The sequence below is a fragment of the Falco cherrug genome, chromosome 1, assembly GCF_023634085.1.
Source record: "Falco cherrug isolate bFalChe1 chromosome 1, bFalChe1.pri, whole genome shotgun sequence".
NCBI classification, from domain to species: Eukaryota; Metazoa; Chordata; class Aves; order Falconiformes; family Falconidae; genus Falco; species Falco cherrug.
In genome coordinates, this window is record NC_073697.1 from 18140938 (window position 1) to 18163229 (window position 22292).

Below are 22292 nucleotides of genomic sequence, written 5' to 3' on the forward strand. Positions count from 1 at the left end.
CCAATTTTACAAAACTGAGTACTAAACATTGGTAAGTACAATCAAATTTCTTAACATAACAGATGACCTACCAGTTTATCTTTCATGTTCTTAAGACTTCCTGAGATCAGAGTAAAAGAATTGTAAGAGTAACATCCCAGAAAAAAACTAGTATCAAAGACTACCCAACTGCTACTTACTGTCTGTTAGCAAACTAAAATTTTTCAATGCTTCTGCACTATTAAACGTTGCAAAACCCCGAGGTCTAATGTAGATATCAGACATGCAATAATCTACTCATAACTCCAACCGACCAAGTACATTGCAAAAATTATTATAAAGATGACGTTTAACCTTGTCATATTAATGTAATGTGTACGCTGCAGATTGGAAATCTCAACCCCATCATCATACTCTGGACAAGAAAACCCAACTAAAAATATTCCATGCTGGGTTGCCTAAGCAATGCCTGCTCACTCAGGAAGAGTCAGTATGGCATGTGATGCTTTTCTTAGAGGTAGCTCCCTCTCAGCTGTGATATTACCATGTACAACTTTTAAGACACAGCAGCCCTGAAGACATCCTCACAAAAGCAAGCAGTCGTGAGCTCCAAGTAAATTACTGCGTTGTATCTACTACCCTCAAAGATGCCTCTGTAGTGCTGCCTGCTGCTCTTCCAAAGGCAATTGAAATCAACAGCCGCGCTTAGACAGTAGGCTCCTGCTACTAGGTCTTTACCTTGTCTTTCATCCTTTCAAATTGAGTTTCACAGACTGCTTTAAGGATGCTCACAATTATACTCAGAAATGCTTTGAAAAGCTTATGGCTTTATACCTTTCCACTCTTGATATTCTACTTGAAAAGGGACTGTTAGCTTTCAATGTCTATTTCTGCGATATTAAACTTACAACAGGTGTTTTGCCCCTTACTTCTTACCAACACACAAATGCATGATGGCAAAATGTTAAGGTTTGGACTTTCTAAGAAGTGTCTTGTACAGTTCCCACATGTTCCAGCCAAGTGAATAAAAAAACCCCAACCTTTGCCAATAAGAATGAAAATCTTCTGAAAAGATGTGATGCATTACTTCATATTTTACAAATATAGCTTTAACCCTAAACTCAAGTAAACATAATTATATTTGTGGTAAGGTAAATCTTACATTACTATCTTATTCTCAGACTACACATCCCTCAAAGCTGTTGAATTACATATAATAATCACACAGACTTTTAAAAATAGCCATTCACTGTGAAGTTCCCACTACCTAAAGCAGTGGAATGATATCCATTCTGCAAACGCGTACTTCACATTCATGTACATGCACTTCACAGATAGACATTCCTAAACACGGTTTTAACGCAAGTCATTTCTGAGAGAAACAAAACCCAAAATACTGCAGTATTTAAGATGGTTACCAAAAAGCAAATCAAAAGGAGCTCTGAGAATCCTTCCCAATAATGAGTTCCAAGATAATTTTAGGCAGAAAAAACTGAAACAGCCTCCTCTACACACTGTTTTCACGCATTTTTTTAAATGCAAAAACAACCTACCTCTTCAACACTGGAAGTATTTACACGCACAAGACCTTACTAAACAAAACAATGGTGAACAAATCAGAAAACCAAGGAGAGGCAGCCACAACTCCAACATAGTACCAAGACTGTAAATTCAGGATTACTTGGTACATCATTGCTCATGACTCAGAAGAACATTCCTGGTTCAAAAGATCATTTATGTCTCTGCATGTTGAAACATTACCTTGTTTCAGGATCACATCCAGTTAAAAAAGCCACAACATACTTGAAGCACCAGTGGGTATCCTCGCCATAGCACTCCCAGAGACATAAACATATCTGTGCTACGCTGGTGAGAACTGCAGTGAAAAGGTCTGGGTGCCAGTGAAAAAAAGTGCTACACGGGAAGGAGCATCCTCTTCACCAAAACTAGTTTCCATGGAATTGTAGCATCCAGACTAGACATAACAGAAGCTGCTTCTAATTCAAGCAAAGGCTCAGAAGACACAAGCTCCCTGCCTTGGCATGCAAGAGATGCTTTCTATTCCTCAAGTCATCCACCCAGCTGGGGCTTCCTCATGAGGAAAAGTGAATGCCATGAACACTACTTCATCAGCAGTGGCTGGGAAAGTACACATCGTTACAGCTTTGCCACTCATTCAGCTGATTGCATGATGAGACAGGAGATGAGCTGTCCCATCAGGAAGCAGTACAGGAGACATTCCACTTCTACACTGATCTTCCTCTTTGCTGCCTGGAGATGTCTACAGGTCTAACTCATATCCACATTAGTTTATGCAGCCAACGTGAGTTTTTAACATAGTACCAAAAGGAATCTACAGCTGGCCTTAGTATTCTTCTTGAGACTGTAAAGGAAAGATGAAGATGTCTAAGAGAATTTTATTACTCTTCTCATTCCTACTTGTGCTTTTCACCAGTCTTGGCACTTCTCACCTTTGCAAAACCCCTCCTGCCCTACATAACATCATTTCAACAAGCTCTCCCCAAACTGGCTCACAATGTCAACATGAGCTGTTTAACAATCATCCTCAGAGAACGATAAAGAGACTACGGGGCAAGGGATGCACAGCCTGCTCAAGTTAGGCATCCTGAGAATGTAAACTAGAACAAAGCAGCAACACAGAGCTTTTAGACCCATACTTTATACCCATGGAGAAAGCTTGCTGCTCTTGGCATTGGAGAGCAGAAGTCAATAATCAAGGAAAAGACTTCTCAGTACAGAAGAAATTCAATTGCAGGTACCAGTGAAAAAATTGTATTAGGCAACCAGTAATCGGCCCATGCCAATTCTTCTATTTTTAACAACCTAAATATGTCCTCATCCCTCCTTTTTTTTTTTTTTTTAAGTACCATTATAGACTCTGTAAGTCACAAAATCAACCATTAAGATATTTTCACTTTTTTTCCCCCAGACTTCCCCAACACACAACCTCAGCATTACCTAGATCAAGGATCTCAAAGGACTGCATTAAGTCTCTTTCAGCACAAGGCTCATATGTCTGCCTTTCAACTAACAGTACACCTCCAGAACAGAGCGGACTGGAATCATATTTGCTTCTTTAATACACGTATTTTCAGTTGAATGGCATACACAAGTCTAAATTCATTAAGCCAATACATAGTTTGTCCATCAACTTTTTCCCCCCAGCTTTTATGATGAAATGTGTGGAAAACTGAAGGGAAGAACTACCAGTAAAACTATGTATGAAGAATAAAGATCCAACTAACAATTGCTGAACAGAGAGCTTTGTCTGGGACTCGGGGGGAAAAAGGAGAATTTACCACCTTTGGAAGAAGGGGTGGGCAACTCTGGAGGACTACAAGGTTGTTGTGTGGTTATACTAGGAGAAAATTAGAGAAGCAAAAGCTAGTCTCCATCATTTATCAAGGGGAGGTCCCAGAAGACTGGAGGTTAGCCAATGTGACGCCCAGCTACAGAAAGAGCCAGAAGGAGAATCCAAGAAACTAGGCCTTGTCAGCCTGACCTCGGTGCCAGGGAAGGTTATGGAGCAGGTTGTCTTGAATGCCATCATGCAGCACATGCAAGATAACCTGGGGATCAGGCCCAGCCAGCAGGGGTAGATGAAAGGCAGGTCCTGCTTGATGAACCTGATCTCCTTGTACAACAAAGTGACCTACCTAGCAAATGAGGGAAAGGCTGTGGGCGCTGTCTACCTGGACCTTAGTAAAGCCTTTGTCACTGTCTCCCACACCATTCTCCTGGAGAAGCTGGCTGCTCATGGCCTGTACGTGTGCGCTCCGGGCTGGGTAAAAGGCTGGCTGGCTGGCCGAGCCCAAAGGGGGGTGGGGAATGGAGCCACATCCAGCTGGCGGCCGGGCACACGTGGTGTTCCCCAGGGCTCAGCGCTGGGGCCGGTCCTGGTTCGTGTCTCTGTCTGTGATCTGGGCTAGGGGATCGAGTGCACCCTCAGCGAGTCTGCAACCAACACCAAGTTGGGCAGGAACACTGATCTGTTTGAGGTCTTATGAGGAGCAGCTGAGGGAACTGGGGTTCGTTAGTCTGGAGAGAAGGAGACTCAGGGGGAACCTTATCACTCTCTACAGCTATCTGACAGGAGGCTGTAGGCAGGTGGGGGTTGCTCCCTTCTCCCAGATAATAAGCAATAGAATGAGGGGAAACAGCCTCAAGTTGCACCAGGGGAAGTTTAGATTAGGTATTAGAGAAAATTTCTTCAGTGAAAGGGTGGTCAAGCATTGGAACAGGCTGCCCAGGGACGTGATGGAATCACCGTCCCTAGAGGTGTTTAACAAACGTGTAAAGGTAGTGCTTGGGGACATGGTTTAGTGCTGGACTTGGCAGTCCTGGGTTAAGGGTTGAACTTGATGATCTCTAACGTCTTTTCTAGCTTATACGATTCTATGATCAAAAGGAAACTGCATAATGGAACTTTTATTTCTTTAAATTTTAACGGAGAGCCATGTTATGACCTTCCTTTAAAAAAAAAAAAAAAGAAAAAACACCCTTTTATTTGTAATGGAAACTCTGGAGACCTTTCTAAAGTACTCTGGCTCCACTAAAAACAAAGTATCTCACCTGAGATCACAACAGAGCTACTCTGTGCTCAGTTACCCACCAGTATAGTAAGACAGAGAAGTACTTCTCAGTGATGGTGACAGGACAAGCCATTAGTAATTAAGATACTACAGCATATGTGTAACTTCAAAAGGCACATTTTTCCCTTCCCCAATTACTTCTCTGTAGAACTAAATTCTTCTTAATGCTCATCTGAAAAGCATCTGGGTTCTTAATTTTCATTTATCACCCTTGGGTGTTTATCCTCTACTTGATGTTACTTTAATGCAATTATTTATAATTACTCTAAATAATTTGAATGTAATTATAGTAATTGCATGATTCCAAAGTATAGTGAGGGAATATATACAATAAAAATAGCAATTAATCACCAAGAGTTCACATGAAAATTCCCTTGTGGTGCTAAAATGAAAATCAAGTTTTCCACACACATTCAACTGGCAGATGTTATGTTTGCTAAATGACCACAGATCTGCTTCCTTCTTCGTTTGGTGTCTTCAGCTGTGAATGCAACTACACTCTCTTTGACAACAGTGTCACTTACAAACCACCTTTTACTCACACTGATAGTAAATTAATTGATTTCCCTCTGAGCAAAGGAGTTGTTATCTGGTCCTTACTAAATTCAGTCAGTTTGCAATAACTTGTGTATCAGCTTGACCATACAGGCAAATTAATCAAATATTACGTGAGTGCAAACACTGTCAGTGCCATGATATACTGTGTATGTTTTTACTGAATAATCTCAGCTCAAGTTTCTTTAAAGTTCTTCTGACTGCCCCCTTTTGTTTGCAGAAAACAATACCTTTTTCAGCTCCATTTCAGCAAAGCTTATGGATATATCCATACACACACACAGCACAGGGGTGGCAGGGCAAGGAAGAGACACAGAGATTGCCTGCATGTGCACAAAAGCCCACACCATCATTGCCAGACTGAAAGATCTGAAGAGGAAATTACTATACAGGAGTTTAAAAAAACATCTCCCACATCATCTTTGTGCAAAACGCAGAATGACAGAAAAATCCTTATCCCAACACAATGTGGTTAAGTTTCTCAAATACTAGTGGGTAGCTGACAGAGGAGTTAGGTTTGCAATTCCTTTGGGGCAGGCCAAGACCCAAACAGAAAACAACAGAGCCAGATGTGGACTGTGTTGGCTACTTGGAATGACACCTCCTCCTTTCCTTTACTTTTTTCAATTGTTGAGAAAATCCAAGTTTCAGATGGAAGTACTCTTAAAACAATGCATTCTTTGTGAAAGAAGAAATGAGCTGGACACAAAGACTGTTAAAAGCACTGTAAAGTAATGGCCAAACTATAAATCCTGTAAAACAATTTGCATTCTGCTTTGGACCGAGATGGCCCCTCTATCAAAACCCAAATAGCTCTAGAAACCAAACATCTTGTTCAGAACAGTGGTAGTGAACCTTGCCAAGTAGCACTTTGTAAATGCAACATTTTACCTCTTCTCTTCCTCAGCAACTCTGCAGGAAAGACAACTGCATCCTTGCTCTTTCCCACTCAGGTTTATGGGCCATTTTTTTTTTTTTTTGGTACCAAGAAGGCAAAAGGGCCGCCCAGCTATTCCCTTCCTGGATTTCTGCATACCCCAGGAGCAGCTCAGTGATACAGCTGCTTTTCTGCACAGAGACAGCATTTGATATGTCTGGTTTGGTTTCCTCACTGATCTTTGTGTCCACTCCTGTGTCTTCAGAGTTCTGAGTCTGTCCTTAGCACCGCTGTAACAGCACTTCCAGTACTGCCAGGATGGAAGCTCAGTAAAGCAGCAGCAACTACACTTAAATTTAAAAGATCTCCACCAACACCAATCACTCAGTACTGCTAGATGCAAACAGAAACCCTTATTGGAAGAAAACAGGCATGGTTTCTAAAGGGCAAAAGAATAACTTCTTACTCTTCAAAACAAATAGTCTTTATCGGGCTTCCATTTAGTTTTCTTGAACACTGAAAGTTATTCTCCACCTACTCAGTTCTTTTTTTCTAGTACCGAGGAGATGGAGGTGAAAAAAGAAAGATTATATTTCTAGATGAGAGATTTTCAAGTCAATGGAATTAAGTTTGTGCTGTATTTTTTGGTAAGTTAAATCTGTGTACTTGGATTTAGCAAGAAAATGAGTAGGCTGTTTCAGTTCACATGGGAAGCATCATTATAAACCATTTCTTTATAGACTAATACGCTGATTTTTCTTGTTAAAATTAAAAGCAACTTCACTTAGCCTTAGCATCTTTTATTCCATTTACATGTACCATTTTTGCTACACCTGACAAAGTGTTTAGTCTAACTAAACAGGGAATTTATCAACACCTAAAATTTTTTTCAGTATTTCCAATTATTTCCTGTTACATACAGTTATGGTGAACTTTAATGATCCTGTAAAATCCTTTCAAGCCTTTATCCATTTGGCGCATTTTCTTTTGATAGAAAGGTCAGAATTTTACCGGATACAACTGTAGTATTGTAACATAAAATAACTCATGACAGTCTACCACACTGCACAAGCCAAGTTAAAATGAGAGGCCCTTTATGGCAAGAAAGCAAAGCCAAGACACCTGTTTGCAACATCTCTTTAAACACGAAATACCTCTGCAAAGGTCTGTCCTTGGTGTTCACAGGTCATCAACATCAGGTGGAACTTTGTAAACACACACACAAGGTGCCTGTTTTCAATTACTAGAGAGCTGGGAAGCAGGCTGCCAGGCACATGCAAGTTACAAAGATTTCGACTAAGCTTTAAATAGACTATGCATCCTTTTGAAGGATGAATGCCATAGTTTGTGGCAAAGAGTAACATGGTGAATTACCGCTTTATGTTTGGAAGAGTTTGACAGTCACTCTTCTATCATAACAAAAGAACTTTATCAAGCAACTTCCACAGTTCTTGAAGTAAAGACTCTTCAGGTTTAAAGTGTTTTGAGTAAGAAACAACACTCACTGGTTCAGATGACTCACACCAGGCTTTACCACTTCTATTTCTGCTGGCTAAGTCAGTTCCTAAATACTGTGTTCAAGTATGACTTGACTGAAAGCAAACATTCTGTAATACTAATTTAGAATAAATTATTTCTGCAGGCAGTCCTGCCATAAAGCTCATTCACCAAGACTGCCACAGAGTGAGTCGTGAAAGACAAAAAATAAATTTAACTGGGGAGAATATTAACATGAAGCTATTTATTAATTTAATTATTATCTTCAAGACAGACTGAAATGAATAGCTGAAAATATCCAACCTTGGTACATAAGGAGAGGAAAATATCTGATTTAACAGGTGAATTGGAAAAATATTTCAAAACATTTGTCCTAAGCCAACAATAAAGCCCCAGCAATTATAATTTTGGATGACCATGGTATGGAAAACTGTTCTTACTTTAATGACTTCCAAAGACAATGCAAAAATCCTCGCATTTTTCGAAGACTGGAAATACCTAAAGTATTGTTCAGCTACTGTCCAACTAGGAGCACATCTCTCTTGCTGAACCATCTCTATACTGATAAACTTATCATGATTTATCAACTATCTTAAGTTAAATGCTCGTAGTAACATTCCGATACTCTTCACGGGTCATAATAAATGCCTTAGCTCTATGCGGCTTTTCTCTCCATAAGATGGGTATTTTATTAATTGAAAATTCTCTTTCAGATTTTCACAATGACTCCACACAACTTCACCTCAGTGAGTATCAGACAGTCTTCTGTCCTCTCCAGGAAAGATTTCTGCTCACCATATTTATTGCCTTAAATATAGTGGTAAAACAACTGGTAAAATTAGACACATCCTTATGTGTGCCCATGCCCCCACCCAGCATTGTCCCAGTGCTAAACTGGGCCCAAATTATCTTGTCAGAGGAAGTTAAACCCAAACATTTAGATAGAAGATGACTGACATAACTTCTACTGTTTTAGAAAGCCAGTTCATGCAGTATCATAATCCTGCCTGGTAGCTTCCTACCTTTCTCAGTGTTTGCTGTTTTGCAATTGGAATGAGAGTTGTGTATTTCAACTACACAAAGGCACAGAATAGTACAGTGTCAGAAGAAAAAAGGACTCTATGCTTTTCTGAGCTGGTGGGGGTTTTTTTGTTTCTTTTGCCATTACTATTTTTCTTAAACTCTCTTCTGGCCTTCTACTTATGGCTCCTCAATCTATGATATTATCATTGGTATAATTAGTATTACATTCCACAGCTCACTTTTCCGGAAATGTAAAAGCTGTGCCCACAGGACAGCTGATCTGCACTGTTAGTGACAGAACCTGCACCAGCAAACCAGCATCCATTACAGAAAAAGAAATAACCAAACATTAAATTGCCTTGAATCAAATGTGGGCTGTCTCTCATTAGGATCAGACACCCATTTCACTGGGTCCTCACTAACTTTCAAACACTTTCTGAGTGGAACCAGCAACAGCTAGAGCCCAGTTTGGTTATATGTATGTGTGTGGGGCTGTTTTGTGCTGTGTTTTATTTTACTGATACTCTGTATTCCCGAGGTCTCAGTGTAGTACTGAGATCAAGGATCGCATCTAAGATCAAAATATAGGTAAGTAAGATAGTGTTAAGGCATACTGGGGAAATTGCAATGATAAGTAGAATTGGGAAAAGTTTTGGGGAAGCTAAGAGGGTTGTACATGGTTCAGGGAAAAGGAGAAAAATTACAGAGTTCCACAGGTAATGAGCATGATACAGAGAAACTGAAAAAGGTTGAGCAGAAGCAGGACAGGCAGAAAATAAAAATTAAAGGAAAGACTGACTTCAATTTATCTTGTTTTCTGAAAATAAAGACTCAAATAACAGAAAATCTGACAAATATTTTCTACTTCTAGGTATAGGGCAAGAAAGAAGTATAAAACCAAAATACCATAACTCCACATTAACTGAAAAAATACTATTGTTCATTGACAGTTCAACTTGACAAAAATAGAAAAAAATCAAGTATTCAAGAGCATCTCATTAATAACACCTACCTTTGGGACCAAGCTTGGAGCGATGCAGACAAGTTTGCACTGGAACAGTGATGCTCAAACATTTATTCCCTGTGGTGCCATGCATTATCTACAACACCCTATGCACGCATGCACTTCCAATCAACTCAAGAGGAACAGGAGCTAGAGGATGAGGACTATTCAGCCAACTGTACTCTATGGGTTATCGAGTTCAGTTCAATCACAAATATTAATTAAGTATGATTATATTTAATTAGATCTCTACAGACTGTGATGTTCCCTAAAAAGATAAATCTTTCAAGAAGTCATTTTGACTGAGGTTGCTTAAAACCCTGTGTTGAATTTACCAGTTGATAGCAGCTGAGCCAAGTGTGTTCTTCAGCCTTATAGAGTCCTTATACCTCTGGTTGCTCTTCCCCAGCCAAATTACTTTCACTGCAGTGAAACCGAGGCAGAACCAGAAGGCAAGTGAGCACACAGTGGGCAAGACAGGCATTCAGCTTCACAGCGCTTCAGAGGTTCAGACACTGTATCCTAACAACTTCTCAGTAAAATAAAAAGCAATACCTCTCAGCCATCTCAGAAGCAAAGTCAGACATACTAAGCGATTCAAAAAAACCCCAAAGGATAAGAGGAAAGAATATTCTGGTTATGACACTTTTTTAAGTCGGAGAATACAGTAGAAAACCAATTAGATCATCTAGTCCTTATCCTTTAAGTTAAAGATCTAATCCTGAGAGAAAGTTTCAGACATCACAGAGGTGTTATTCAACCCTAGTACTGAGCCAGAAAGCCATGGAGATACTGGCTAAAGCTACAACATCTATCTCCAAAATTTTGTAGAACGTAAAACAAAAGCTTTTTTGTTAAGATGTACTTAAAAGACTTCGGGGACAAACATTACTTTTGGGGGAGGAAAAAAGTCATCTGCTAAAAAACTTGAAGTTGTGGGTAGGAAAACCAATGAACAAAACCCCCAACCCTGAAACCAAAAAAAAAAAAAAATTTTAGAAAAAAAAGAAGATAAGGATTTTTTAAGAAAATGAAAAGTTAACCAGCAAGACTGTTCAGTTGTATTACTGAAAACAAAACTAGAAACAACAAAGAAAACAATCAGGGTTGCTAAGCCAGTGAGAACAGAGTTTAAAGACAACCCTGCTATGTCTCCAAAACTTAAATATTCTGACCATTATCAAAACATGCAGTTCTTGTTGATCATGGATTAAAAAACAGAATAGATGATGCAAATGATAAAGCTTGAGTAGTAGCTGAATGGTAGTGTGATCAAATAAAGGTCTTAAAAAAAAAAAACAACACTGGAAATTAGAATGATTAGGGTTAAACAAACTAGCAATTTAAAAATCAGAACAATAAGGTTCTCTTATAACCCTTATGAAATCAGTGGGAACCAGAGAAAGAATTCATTTTAAGAGCGAGCTTAGGTAGTTCAGAAAAATAAAGGAATTACATCGTTTACAAATCCAGTCAACTAGATTGATCCAGTCTCAAACCCTGTATTACTACAGAAATATTCTGGAACAGCAACAGCCAATAAGAAAACAAAGCCCCTGAGAAAGCAGTCAGAACAGTACATTTGTGCCAAAAAATGAAGAGACACCTTGTACCAGAAACTGTTCCTAAACACATAGTGCTGTACTAGAAGGGCTGACAACCACTGACATATGTTTTTTATATCAACGAGTAGCCTAATCTAGGACTCATCTCAAAAGAATGAATAAAGGAAGCCCTCCAATACCTTGCCAGACTTGAGTCTAATTTTTGCAGTTCGTATTGCCACTGATGACTCCATGGATTTTGGTTCCTGCAATTCACCATATATGCTGTTAATCAACACAAAATTAAAGAATAAAGAGGCAACAGAAGCATAACTTTGTTCCAAGTTTACAGATAGGCAGAGAGGTAATGTGAGGCAGATGAAAACCTTGTGTTGCTAACACTTATGGTGTTGATTATTTGTGGGTGACGTTGCATTCTGGAATTGAGATATTCCATTTACAAATGAGCATTTTAAGTCAAGAATATTCTCACCCGACTATTGTATCTCGCTGCCTGCACTGCAACAAATTAGAGTGGTCCAAGTTGATGCCTTATAAAATATTCCTATCCAGCTCCTCAATTCTTACAAAAAATACGAGACTAGTCTTTTAGAAGAATACATCCTCGTCTGAGAAGCCTAGCGCAAAGCTGATGCTGCCAAAACAAGTACCTCTAATGAAGTCATGGCCAGCATCAGCTGCCAACCTACATCACACTTTAGCCCACAGTGGCAACAGCAACACTGCCTCTAAAACAGTCTGTCTCCTCCCTACCCTCCCAGTTTCCTCTTTCCTTACTTCCCTGAAGTAACAGTACAACCCTACCTGGCCTCCATGTCCACCTCCCACTGTCAAAGCACAGCAGAACTGTGATGGAACACATAACACCACTCTTCAGGGTGGGTGGGTGTGGAAAGGGGCAGCAGAAAAAAAGCTTTGTGTGCAGAGAAAAGAGCCCAGGGCTGTCTGATAAGCAGGAAAAGAGGCTGTGTGCAACTAGAGCTATGAAGAGAAAGCAGGGTCCACAGAAAAGACAGAACTAAGAAAAGCTGCTTCCTGTTCTTCTAGCTGACCTACCTTCAGTTGGAGATTCCCATACTCCAGAAACAAAACTTCTGGCCAAGAAACTTTAAAACCTGTTCCTACCATCAGGACTGAACTGGAAAGACACATTTTCTTGAAACAATTATTCTAATGTCACCATCACCAACACTTAGCTAGACACTGAGCCATCAGAGTTCTGTGAAAGTCAGCAAGTCCTCCTCTATTCAATTTCTTTGGCAGCAAAATCTCCACAAACTTGGTCTTCTATAGGGCTGTATTTACTGCCATGACCCTGCAATGAAGCACTTACCTGTGGGAAGCCCTTTTCCCCTAAGCCTCTCCCGGATAGCCTGGCTCCTGTCTGGCTGCAATTTTCTATCTCCATTGCAAGAAAGTTGATCCACCTGTAAAACAGGCAGTAGCGCAGTTAAATATTGAAAGAGCTCACATCAGTATGAAACAAGTATCCATTCTGTAACTGTACAGCATCAGTCAATGCCAACAGTTAAGTTCAAGTTCAGAGTTGAAGTTCAAACTTTTTTCAACAAAACCAAGTTAATCAGTGAGAATATACCCTAGAATTATCCTTATTTGAATAATCCGTGCGTTATTTTTACTATGCATTTGGACTACTTTTTTCCACCAAGTTTACAAGCATGTAACAAATACATTTCACTCCCACAGCAAACTGAAGACAGCAGCTCTCGAAAACCCATGTTCCATGGTTGCAGCATGACTGGCCTGCAATTGATCTGATGAGTCTTCTACGTAACAGGAAGAACTGTCTTGTACTTGGTAGTTTCTGGCTGATACCTCACACAACTTATTACACATGTAAATTCTCACACATTTGTGAGAAGTCTCTTCTTTAGCCCTTCAGGCACATTCCTTTTGCGTGTCAGGCTTAATTACTCCCATTAACTTTTTTTTTTTTAAAATCACCACTTCCCTTAAAAAAATATTTCACATGTAAAATCATCCAAAGAGCTTATTTGCTCTAACCAAGAATCTTTAGTGATCTTTTGATATGGTAGGGATTGACATAACTTGGACAGTGGCTTAGCTGGGAGCTGAAAGGAGAAATCAAGCAGCTTTCTATCCACTGCAGTTACAATGCAGCTCAATCAACATTAAACAGAATCAGTCGTGCTGTATTTCCCTTTAGAAAGCATATTAACATGGAAAATTAAAACATTCAAACAGAACCTCTCAGCTGTGCTTCATGGACCACCAAATGTCCAGTTATAGAGCTAAGACCTCTCTAGCTTTTCATAAGGCCAATTAAGATTGGAGGCATGTTGATATTAGAATAGCAAGTTGTACTCTGGTTTTGGAAAAACGATTTTATGTGCTTTCCTTATTAACTTAAAAATTTCAGCACAAACACAAAGCATTAAACATTAAAACCAGCAGGGATAGCTAGCTAAGGCGCATGAGAACAGCAGTACAGCTGTGTTGCTGTCCTGTCAACACTGTTTTATTCAGCTATTTTGTTCTTGTCGTCTTGCAAAGTCAATGCAGTGACATGTTATGAACGAGGTTAACAAGGTTACTGGCAGAGGAAATCTAGAAGACCAGCAAATCTTCAGCACTGGATAACTGCCATTAGTCCTGCTCCTTCATTATCAACATGGTATAGGAGACAGGAGCACATTTGCTGGATTCAGCTCTCCACTGGATTTCAGTATGTGCATTTGGGACCACTGCTGCGGTCTTTGGCATGGTGGTCTAGGTTAGTCTATCACACTAGCCTCAGACTACCTCTGACACCCTGCTGACAAGAACAAGATGAGGAAAAGCAGAAAACTTGTTAAGCAGAAAGGGCCATTAAGAACTTGGAGACTAATGACTCACTCTCCACAGTGGCCATTTCTATAGCTCGTGGCCCTATTTACGGTTTGGATCTTTATTTCAATAGCTTCACTGACTAAGGCCTTGTAGGCCTTCATTTTGTTAAATCACAGAGGAACTCCACTTGGCAACTACACAAGACTTCAGATGTTACAGTGAGGAGCACCAGACTGAGACATAACCTCACAGACTAGAGGATGCTTTGTGGAACTCAGGATCAGCGCTACTTCTGGAGGCCTGTCATAATCAGCTGCTGCCAAATATTAGACAAATGCAGGGTCTTCCCACCTTGTGCAAGTGTTACCAAAACAGTTTTATAAAGAAACTATCTAACCATTAGTTCGTAACAGATTTTTTTTTAAAGAGGAAGCATTATCAAGTCAAACATTTTTCTTGCAATTACAGCGTTGTCTCTCTAGACACCAATTTCTACATTGACATAACCTCTATGAGACAAAAAAGGGAGTTTCAATGATATAAAACCAGAAAAAATTCAGGAACATAATGGGATATCATTCCAGCAACAATAAACTGCTCAGTATTTATTATAAACAGAACACAAGGAAAGCAAGTATCGGCCAAAGAACAATCTAATACTACTGACAATTTATGGTCTTCCTTTCTACTCAGAAATTCTACTCTACTTGAAATTACTTAACTACTCTATGGTCATGTTGGAATGGTTTACATGAAGGGAGAGGTTGCCTGTCAGGAATAGTAACTTTGTGAGATGAGTTCATGTTTCTTTCACTTCTGAACACAGCTGAATTCATTTGTCATCATTAGACAATACCATCCTCCATAACTATCATATCCAAGAGCTGAGCCAAGTGCAGAACTGGCACACCGCCTAAAAAGTCCCTCTTCCTGCTAATAAGCAACCCTCCAACAACAAGCCTAACTTTAAAGCCAAAAATCCACAGCAATCATTTTTGAAGCATTTCAAGTAGCAACATGTCAAAAGTTCGCCACAGAGTTCAATCTTTTTTGTTCACCCGTTTCTCCCTGCTTTTCTTTCAATGAACACAAACAGCTCACAGTTATCTTCCATAGAAACAGTAGTCATGAATGCATATTCCAAGAGGAATTGCCAAGTGCACAAAGTGTTACAAGGGGAGAGATGCAATTCTCTCCTTTGAACTCTCACTCTTATCAAAATTGCAACACAGTAAGACAAGAGGAAGAATGACTGCAGAGTGACTCTGAATTAGCACCTCTGCTCTCTGCCTGCTCATCTCTATTAGTCCTCAAATGCCAACAAAAACTTACCTGAGACAGGCTTCCCAGAACCAGTCTGACCAACTGTTTCACATAAGAAAAAGAAGGGGCACAGTTACTGTTCCTTATGTGGGCACTGCAAGCATCCAGAACAGTCCGTACAGATACACGGGCATAAATGACATCCTCACACATGCCAAGGAGTATGCTGTTGAGATGATCTCCAAGTTTGATAGGCTAGCGAGAAACAAAAACAGGAGTTGAAATAATGACTTGTGGTACACACAGAAGCCAGACATTCAACACAGTAAAATAATTATTCACAAGACACTGCCTGTATTATTATGTGCCAATTTTAAAGTCACCATCTAGGTGGTAGAAAAACAGCAGTTGTAGATCAGGAGACTCTAGAACAACCTGGTCCAAATAAGCTGCCTGATCTGTAAGGTCAGAACACCAACACTTTCTCAAGGGATTAACAACTAGTGGAAAGGTTCAGAAGGAAATTTTCTTTGTTGTTTTTGAACATTCTGCCAGTCACAAGCATAAAATTCAGTCCTCATTACCATCATTCTGTAATCCTTTGTGCTCACTTTCTATGGTTGCTCACCTCACCAATATTTTGCAGCAGCTGTGTTAGCATTTCCAAAGTCCAGCGACAACACCAAACAGTATCAACGAAGAAGCAAGGAATAAAACAGCAAAGCCACTGCTTAAAGAAGCAGAGCTTTGTAGTTGCAGGACAACACCCATACAGTTAAAAACAGTATAGATTTAATTCTTCTCTACCCATTCAATTAATTCTACACTGCACGTGAAATATCACTCCTCAGGGTATGCAATAGTCAGTGATAACACTTGTTCTCAGATGCCGCAGGCATCTGGGACTTGAGCTCTCTGATCTGCAACTCTCTCAAAGTGGGTGGCTACCCACAAGCTACAAGCATTGTTCTGCTTTCTGCATCATAGAGCACTTCAAACCATTACAGTCTTATAATCTTCTCTGTATTAGTACTCTTAAAGTGTACCATAAAACAAAAATATTTTGGACAACTGATTTCATTAATATAGGCTTTTCCCATCTACCTGTTTAGCATCCTAACTGATCGTAAAAATCACTTCTGTATTCAACCACACTCCCAACAGAGAAGCAGCTCATTAACCAACATAGGCAGGCAAATATGGAAAAAGAAAGTAAAGAAAGGGAAAATCTACACATACAAGTTAACAAAAGTAATGCCACACACAGACTGTCCTTCTGCCTCCACTAACTCCACAGGACAGAGGCACCACATGAGAACATCCTCAAGATAAACTATAGGCTTCTGCTCCCCCTTTCTTTCCAGGTACTGTCTTCCCACCACACTGTATTTCAAAAAATATTGTTGTATCAAAAGGTAGAGCACTCCTTCCCACCGCATTACTATGAACTGTTGCTACAGTATAATACCAAAGGAGGAAACAAAAAAAAAAAAGGGGACTAAAATTCATGCCTACTTTCCACTCAACACCTACATCTACCTACCTTAAGTCACTCTCCCACTACTTCTGAATACTGTTCCTTTCACCCCCTACAAGACAGGAGAGCAAAGAAAAGGGATAGATATCTAAGAAAATACTGGGGCGTTGGGAACAGGCACAGTAGGTATTACAAGTAAGTATCTCTAAAACAGTCATAGCTTCAACTTTTCCAACTTTTCCATTCAGGCAGCTACTTCTAAATCAGCACAAATGAAAACACAACTAGCACTCTGTTAAAGAAAATATTAGGAACTGAACACTTAAATCGCCAAAGAGCCTTTCAGAATTTCCTTCCTTACCCTTACACATAACACCAACTAGTAGGACTGAACCGAAACATGAAACAGAAGTGGCTTAGTTCCTTGAGCTGCACAATGCTCTGCCAAATCCTGCAACTACCAGTACATCATTAAATGCTTTTATGAATGCATTTCATCTTATTTTCACTCTTTCAGGTATGGACTTCTTCCAAAAGTTTAACTGGGGGTGGGGAAGGAGCACCCAGAAAGATTATGAATCAGAACATCTTCAGTCACTTCTGGAAAGACAGTCTAGTAGTTCTGCTGGGTGTGTGAACCTCATTGAGCAATAACACTCGGCTCTTTGCAGTCTGCAACTGTGTCTGCACTGACTGACAAGTCAATAGCTAGAGTCTACTCCCTGTTCCAAACAATTCATACCCGTTCTCGGCCATTGTGTAACTGAAGTATCTGTATGTGCCAAATCCAGGCTCACAGAAGTTATGGCAGCATCGAGAACAAGTTGCTTTATTATGAGTAAAGCAACAATGTTATTTAAATATTTGGTTTTATATAAGCCTAAACCAAAACAAATAATTTTCTCCTCTGTCAACAGCTTAAACTGTTGTCTTTCAGCCTGTGACACTACAGGATAGACTAGATCTGACGTATCTTTACGGAAACTAACAGAAATGTAGTGTCAGCACCTTCTTTCTGCAAGGCAACACCACCTTCACACACTCCACAGGAAAAAGCTCCAAGTACAGGAAAGAAATCTTACACTTCAGTGTCTCATTACAACACCCTGCCATGTTAACTCAAATGCAAATTCAGTCAAACTCTCAAGTCTGAAGTTGCAACGTTAAGCAAAACCAAATGTAAACTTACCTGACTTTGAGGAACTTCATGGTCTGCTCCCCAGAAGAGTGCCATACCAAGAGAAAAAATATGGACCTGTTATAAGACACACAACATTCGTCAGCTAATTGAACAGGACTGGAAACACAAAGCAGAACTTTAAAGTAGAGCAACTAACTTAACATTATTTTTCCTAAATATATTACTGGTATTTAAGGTCAGTTGTCTTTCAAATTGTTCTTCTCCTTTGCCATGATGGTCAAAGAAGCAGATCCTACTGCTACAACGCATACTCTATCTAACCAGTGCCTCTGTCTTTTCTGTTTTATTTTAAGCTTCCATCCTACAATGAAGCCAGCAGCACATGTAATCCATACAATCAGCCTGGTGTGGGCTACAGACTGCATGGCTGTGTCCAAAGATCCTTAAAACTTTAGCCTGAAGACATGGCAGACCTTAGCAAACTCAAATAGTGGGCTACTACTTCAAGAGATCCGTAAGACTGGGACAAAGATAAAAAAAGGAATGAACGCATGAGTATTAATATATAAAGCAGTCATCTTAGTTATTGATATTTTAAGATACAAATGCATTAATCATTACATATATAATCAATTATTAATATCAACATTAATGATAATAATATATCCTTAATGTATTAAGCCCATCAGGACAGGGGATAAAACCTTTAAATACTGCAGAATTAAGAGCACAAACACATACAACCCCTGTAGATGCCTGTGAAAACAGAACAGTTAAGCGCCGGAAAGAAAAGCAGTTTTTCTAGACTGCGTAAGTAACATACACTCATGATGGCTTTTTCTATCAAGTTACTAGTAATATTTGTGCTACTTAAACCAACACGCTTATTAAATATTTGTGCAGGCAATGAACAACAATTACAGGGACAGCAATAAATTAAAAGAGATTCACTTAAGTCAGCTTCTTCACTAACCAAAAGCAAAACATCTTACTTAAGTCCTAGGTGTATATATATTGACATGGTCTGTCCAGACTCAGGTGCTTCATATACAGGTATTACAAACTTAGGCGTAAATTGAGTGTACAAAGGTAGTAGGGAGACTCAACAGAACTTAGGAAATGATAAAAACAGTTTTCTTCTTCCCATACTGAATACGTATGAGTTGTTTAAAAAAAAGACCACACATCTAGAACTAGCTTAAGGTTGTACAAGAGAATTAATCTCTGTATTGAAAAGTCTTTTATCCTACTCAAGACAACAAAATCTATTCTTGAGGACTCAGAAGAACAATGATGCATAAATGCTTTTCTTTTTAGACCAGACTGTTTGAAAGACATTATACCTTTACTGCGCTGTGCCAGGAATTAAGCCCAAAACACAAGTATATGTTTTTAGATTTCTATTGTAAAACAGAAAAAGAGTCTTCTTTTTATGTATTTGGAAAAGCAATACACAGATTTGTGACAGGGTAAAGAAGTAATTATTAAATACACTTAGAAGCAGCAGGTTATTAAAATTGTTCTTATAAACTCAACACATCATACAAAATTGGAATTCAACATACTCTGAGAAGCACTCCAATCCTGAACTTCTGCTACTAAAACCTTGTGGGATGGTCTCTGTCTAGCACAGCGTATGAGTCAGGACAAGACAGAAAGCTTTCCATCAGTACAAAGTAGCAATATATCAGAGACTGTTGACATAAGGTTAGTCACTCGTATGGTTCAGTCCAGCTAATGGACAAACACTCAAGACAGAGCAATGGGGTCAGCTAGTGCGCATTTAGGTCCAGACACGCAAGAAAAATATTCAGGTAAAGAAAAATACAGAACTTTGGTTTTCTTTGTGATAAAGATGGAGCAGAACCACAGAGAATTTCTTCGCAATCATGCACAAAAGGGAAAAAAATAAGGCAAATTTTGTTGCCCGTGGCATGTTGCGGCAGGACTGCAGCAGTGCCATACAAGTGCAGATGAAACACAGCATTATGCTAGATGCAATTATTTAGCCAGCACTGAGTACCTAACAAGGGCTCACCCATCAGCCTCTTCTCCCAGAGAGGAAGCACAGTCCATCAAAGGAAAGTGTCTGTTGCACGCAAAAGACAGAAGTCATGGACAAGCATCAAGGGTGCTCAGTTAACACCATTGTCCCATTCAACCAGAAACATTTATCTTTCAAATACTGAGAAAGTTGTTCCCCATGTGGTTTATTATCCGTTACCTTTTCAATTGAAATTCTTCCTTCCATATCCAGACATACTACAGCTATACAGGAAAAGATGAATATACTCTCAGTGTAACGTATAAAAAAAAAAAAAACCTTTTCAGAAAAAAAACACACCCAAACAAAAATTTTATCCAAAAAAAGCCCTCCAAACTCTCCCATCACCCAAATACACAAGAACAGCAATTAAAAAATCTTTTATCAAAATTGTTAATGCTAATCAGAGAAGCGGTCGTGGTCTTAAGTCTACTGGTGTTCAAGAAGCATTTGGACAATGCTCTTAGATACATGATTTAACTTTTGGGTTGCCCCCTGTGGAGTCTGGAGTTGGACTCAATGATCCTCACAGGTACCTCTGAACTCAGGATATTCTATAATTCTATGGTTCTAAGCGTTAACTTAATGGAAGGTATATATAATACTGAGAAGTGTGCATCACCCTCAAAAATATTATTGTACAACCATGCAATCAGACCACTAAACTAAAACATGCTACCCTACTAATTATCTGAAAACAGCTTTCCAAATAAAGCATTTATTCAAAAATTCTAGTTCATTTTTGTACTGTGATACTTCTAATACTTTCTACAATATATAAATCAACATCAAATTAATTTTCCAAATTTATCTTTCATTATAATTTTGAATAGCTTGCTTCATCCATTTCCAAAAAGATTGCCGTTACCTTGGACTTATTTTGTATTCAAATCAACTGGGTGTCTCAGAATCAAAAGGGTATTCATTGACTATCATTTTTCCTAATATTTATCCTTGAATACACTGTTAGTTTGTGTAGTAAGTGAAGTCGTAACTCAAGAGATGAGTGCAACCCCATCACTGTCTGTTACAAGGCTTTAAGAAATTACATTCTTCTGCCTTCAGCAGCTTTCAGACATGGCCTGATTTCAGAAGAACAATCAAGAAGGAAAACACCATATATTTCCAGCAAATTAATTCAGTGAACTACAGCAAGTTGTGACAAAAAGAAAAAAAAAGAAAAGCTGAAATAATTAGAAGTTACCACAGTCAACATGTGCAAAGCAAGATCTAAGGAACATGAAGCCAATGTTTCAAGACAAATAACCACTGTACCATCCAACACACAGTTTAATACAAACGTAAAGGGAAACAGTCAAAAACAGAAGGATGTAAGATATGCAAGACGTTTATCAGTCCTACAAACTTCAACTAATGAAGTCCTAACAGGGCAAAAGCCTTTGTACAAAGCTAGGTTTGAGGTAGCTTTCTCCTTCCATGTAAGTAAGCAAATAAACCCAAGATGACTGAAATGTTTGAAGCATTTCACACAAATGTACTATCATGTGTACTTCTCAAGCGGGGATTATAGACCAGATACTCTGGTCTTGTCTTTTTTTTTTTTCCCCGATGCATTATCAAATAATATTTTTACATATCCTGGTATATACCATTGCCATCAGGAAAAAACTTCAAATCTTTGTACACAATGGTGCATTTCTAAGAATTCAGCTGGAGGGTCTCACATCAGCAAATGCAGGATGCGTAACTCACAGGTCCCCTCTTCAGATTATGGCTGTCCTTCTCCACACCCAGATATGACCACCACATTCAGAGAAGAGCGGCGCAGAGGGGAGCTATTTAACCACAAGGCTTTAAACTGAGAACAAAGATGGCAACAGCAAGTTTTCTTTCAATGTTTTTGTACCATCCCAGGTTATCAGAACAGTTAAATTTTCTCCCCCAGCATGTAAAGAACACATGCAGAAATCAAGTAGCGTTCAAACACAAAACCATGTTAATTCATCTCAAGGACAAAGCTTCCAACTAATGCTAAAGCTGAATACCACAAGCAAAAGGGTTTTATTTAGTTTACACATGACTCTATGAGTAATTTGCTTATGTAAAGCCAAACCTTGTCTATTTCCACATCCAATTGTTTCCCAATGAAAACAGCAACACAGTTGCTGCAGCCTACAGACTCAATTTTATCATCACGTTCCAGCAAGCAAGGTGATGCCGATGATATAAAATAAATTCACACAGCCATAATATGAGAGGATTAATCAGCACTGCATAGGTGCTGAGTGCCAGTGTTTGGTCATTGCCTATATGCTCTGTGCTGGAGTTCACAGGCCACAGCAGTCCCTTTAAGTATTTCCTTCCTAAAGATTAAGATAAAGGAACATCATAGCTTTTAATAGTAACAGTTCTCCATTTCAAAAAGAAAAAAGTAATATGCTGAATACTGGCACAGAACAAAGAATGCTATCAGCTCTGATGAA

The 22292-nt window shown here is 39.2% G+C and overlaps 1 protein-coding gene across 6 annotated transcripts in view; it reads right to left on the reverse strand.

Annotated features, from left to right (window-relative positions):
- PTPN13 (protein tyrosine phosphatase non-receptor type 13) overlaps window positions 1-22292 on the reverse strand; it is a 126489-nt gene that overhangs the window by 66862 nt on the left and 37335 nt on the right. For all 6 annotated transcript variants that reach the window (XM_055727792.1, XM_055727783.1, XM_055727788.1 and 3 more), the window contains exons 4-6: window positions 17853-17918; window positions 15256-15441; window positions 12446-12539 (exon numbers count right to left, since the gene is read on the reverse strand). In XM_055727792.1, coding sequence (XP_055583767.1) covers window positions 12446-12539; window positions 15256-15441; window positions 17853-17918 — 346 coding nt within the window. The remainder of the gene's footprint in view (window positions 1-12445; window positions 12540-15255; window positions 15442-17852; window positions 17919-22292) is intronic.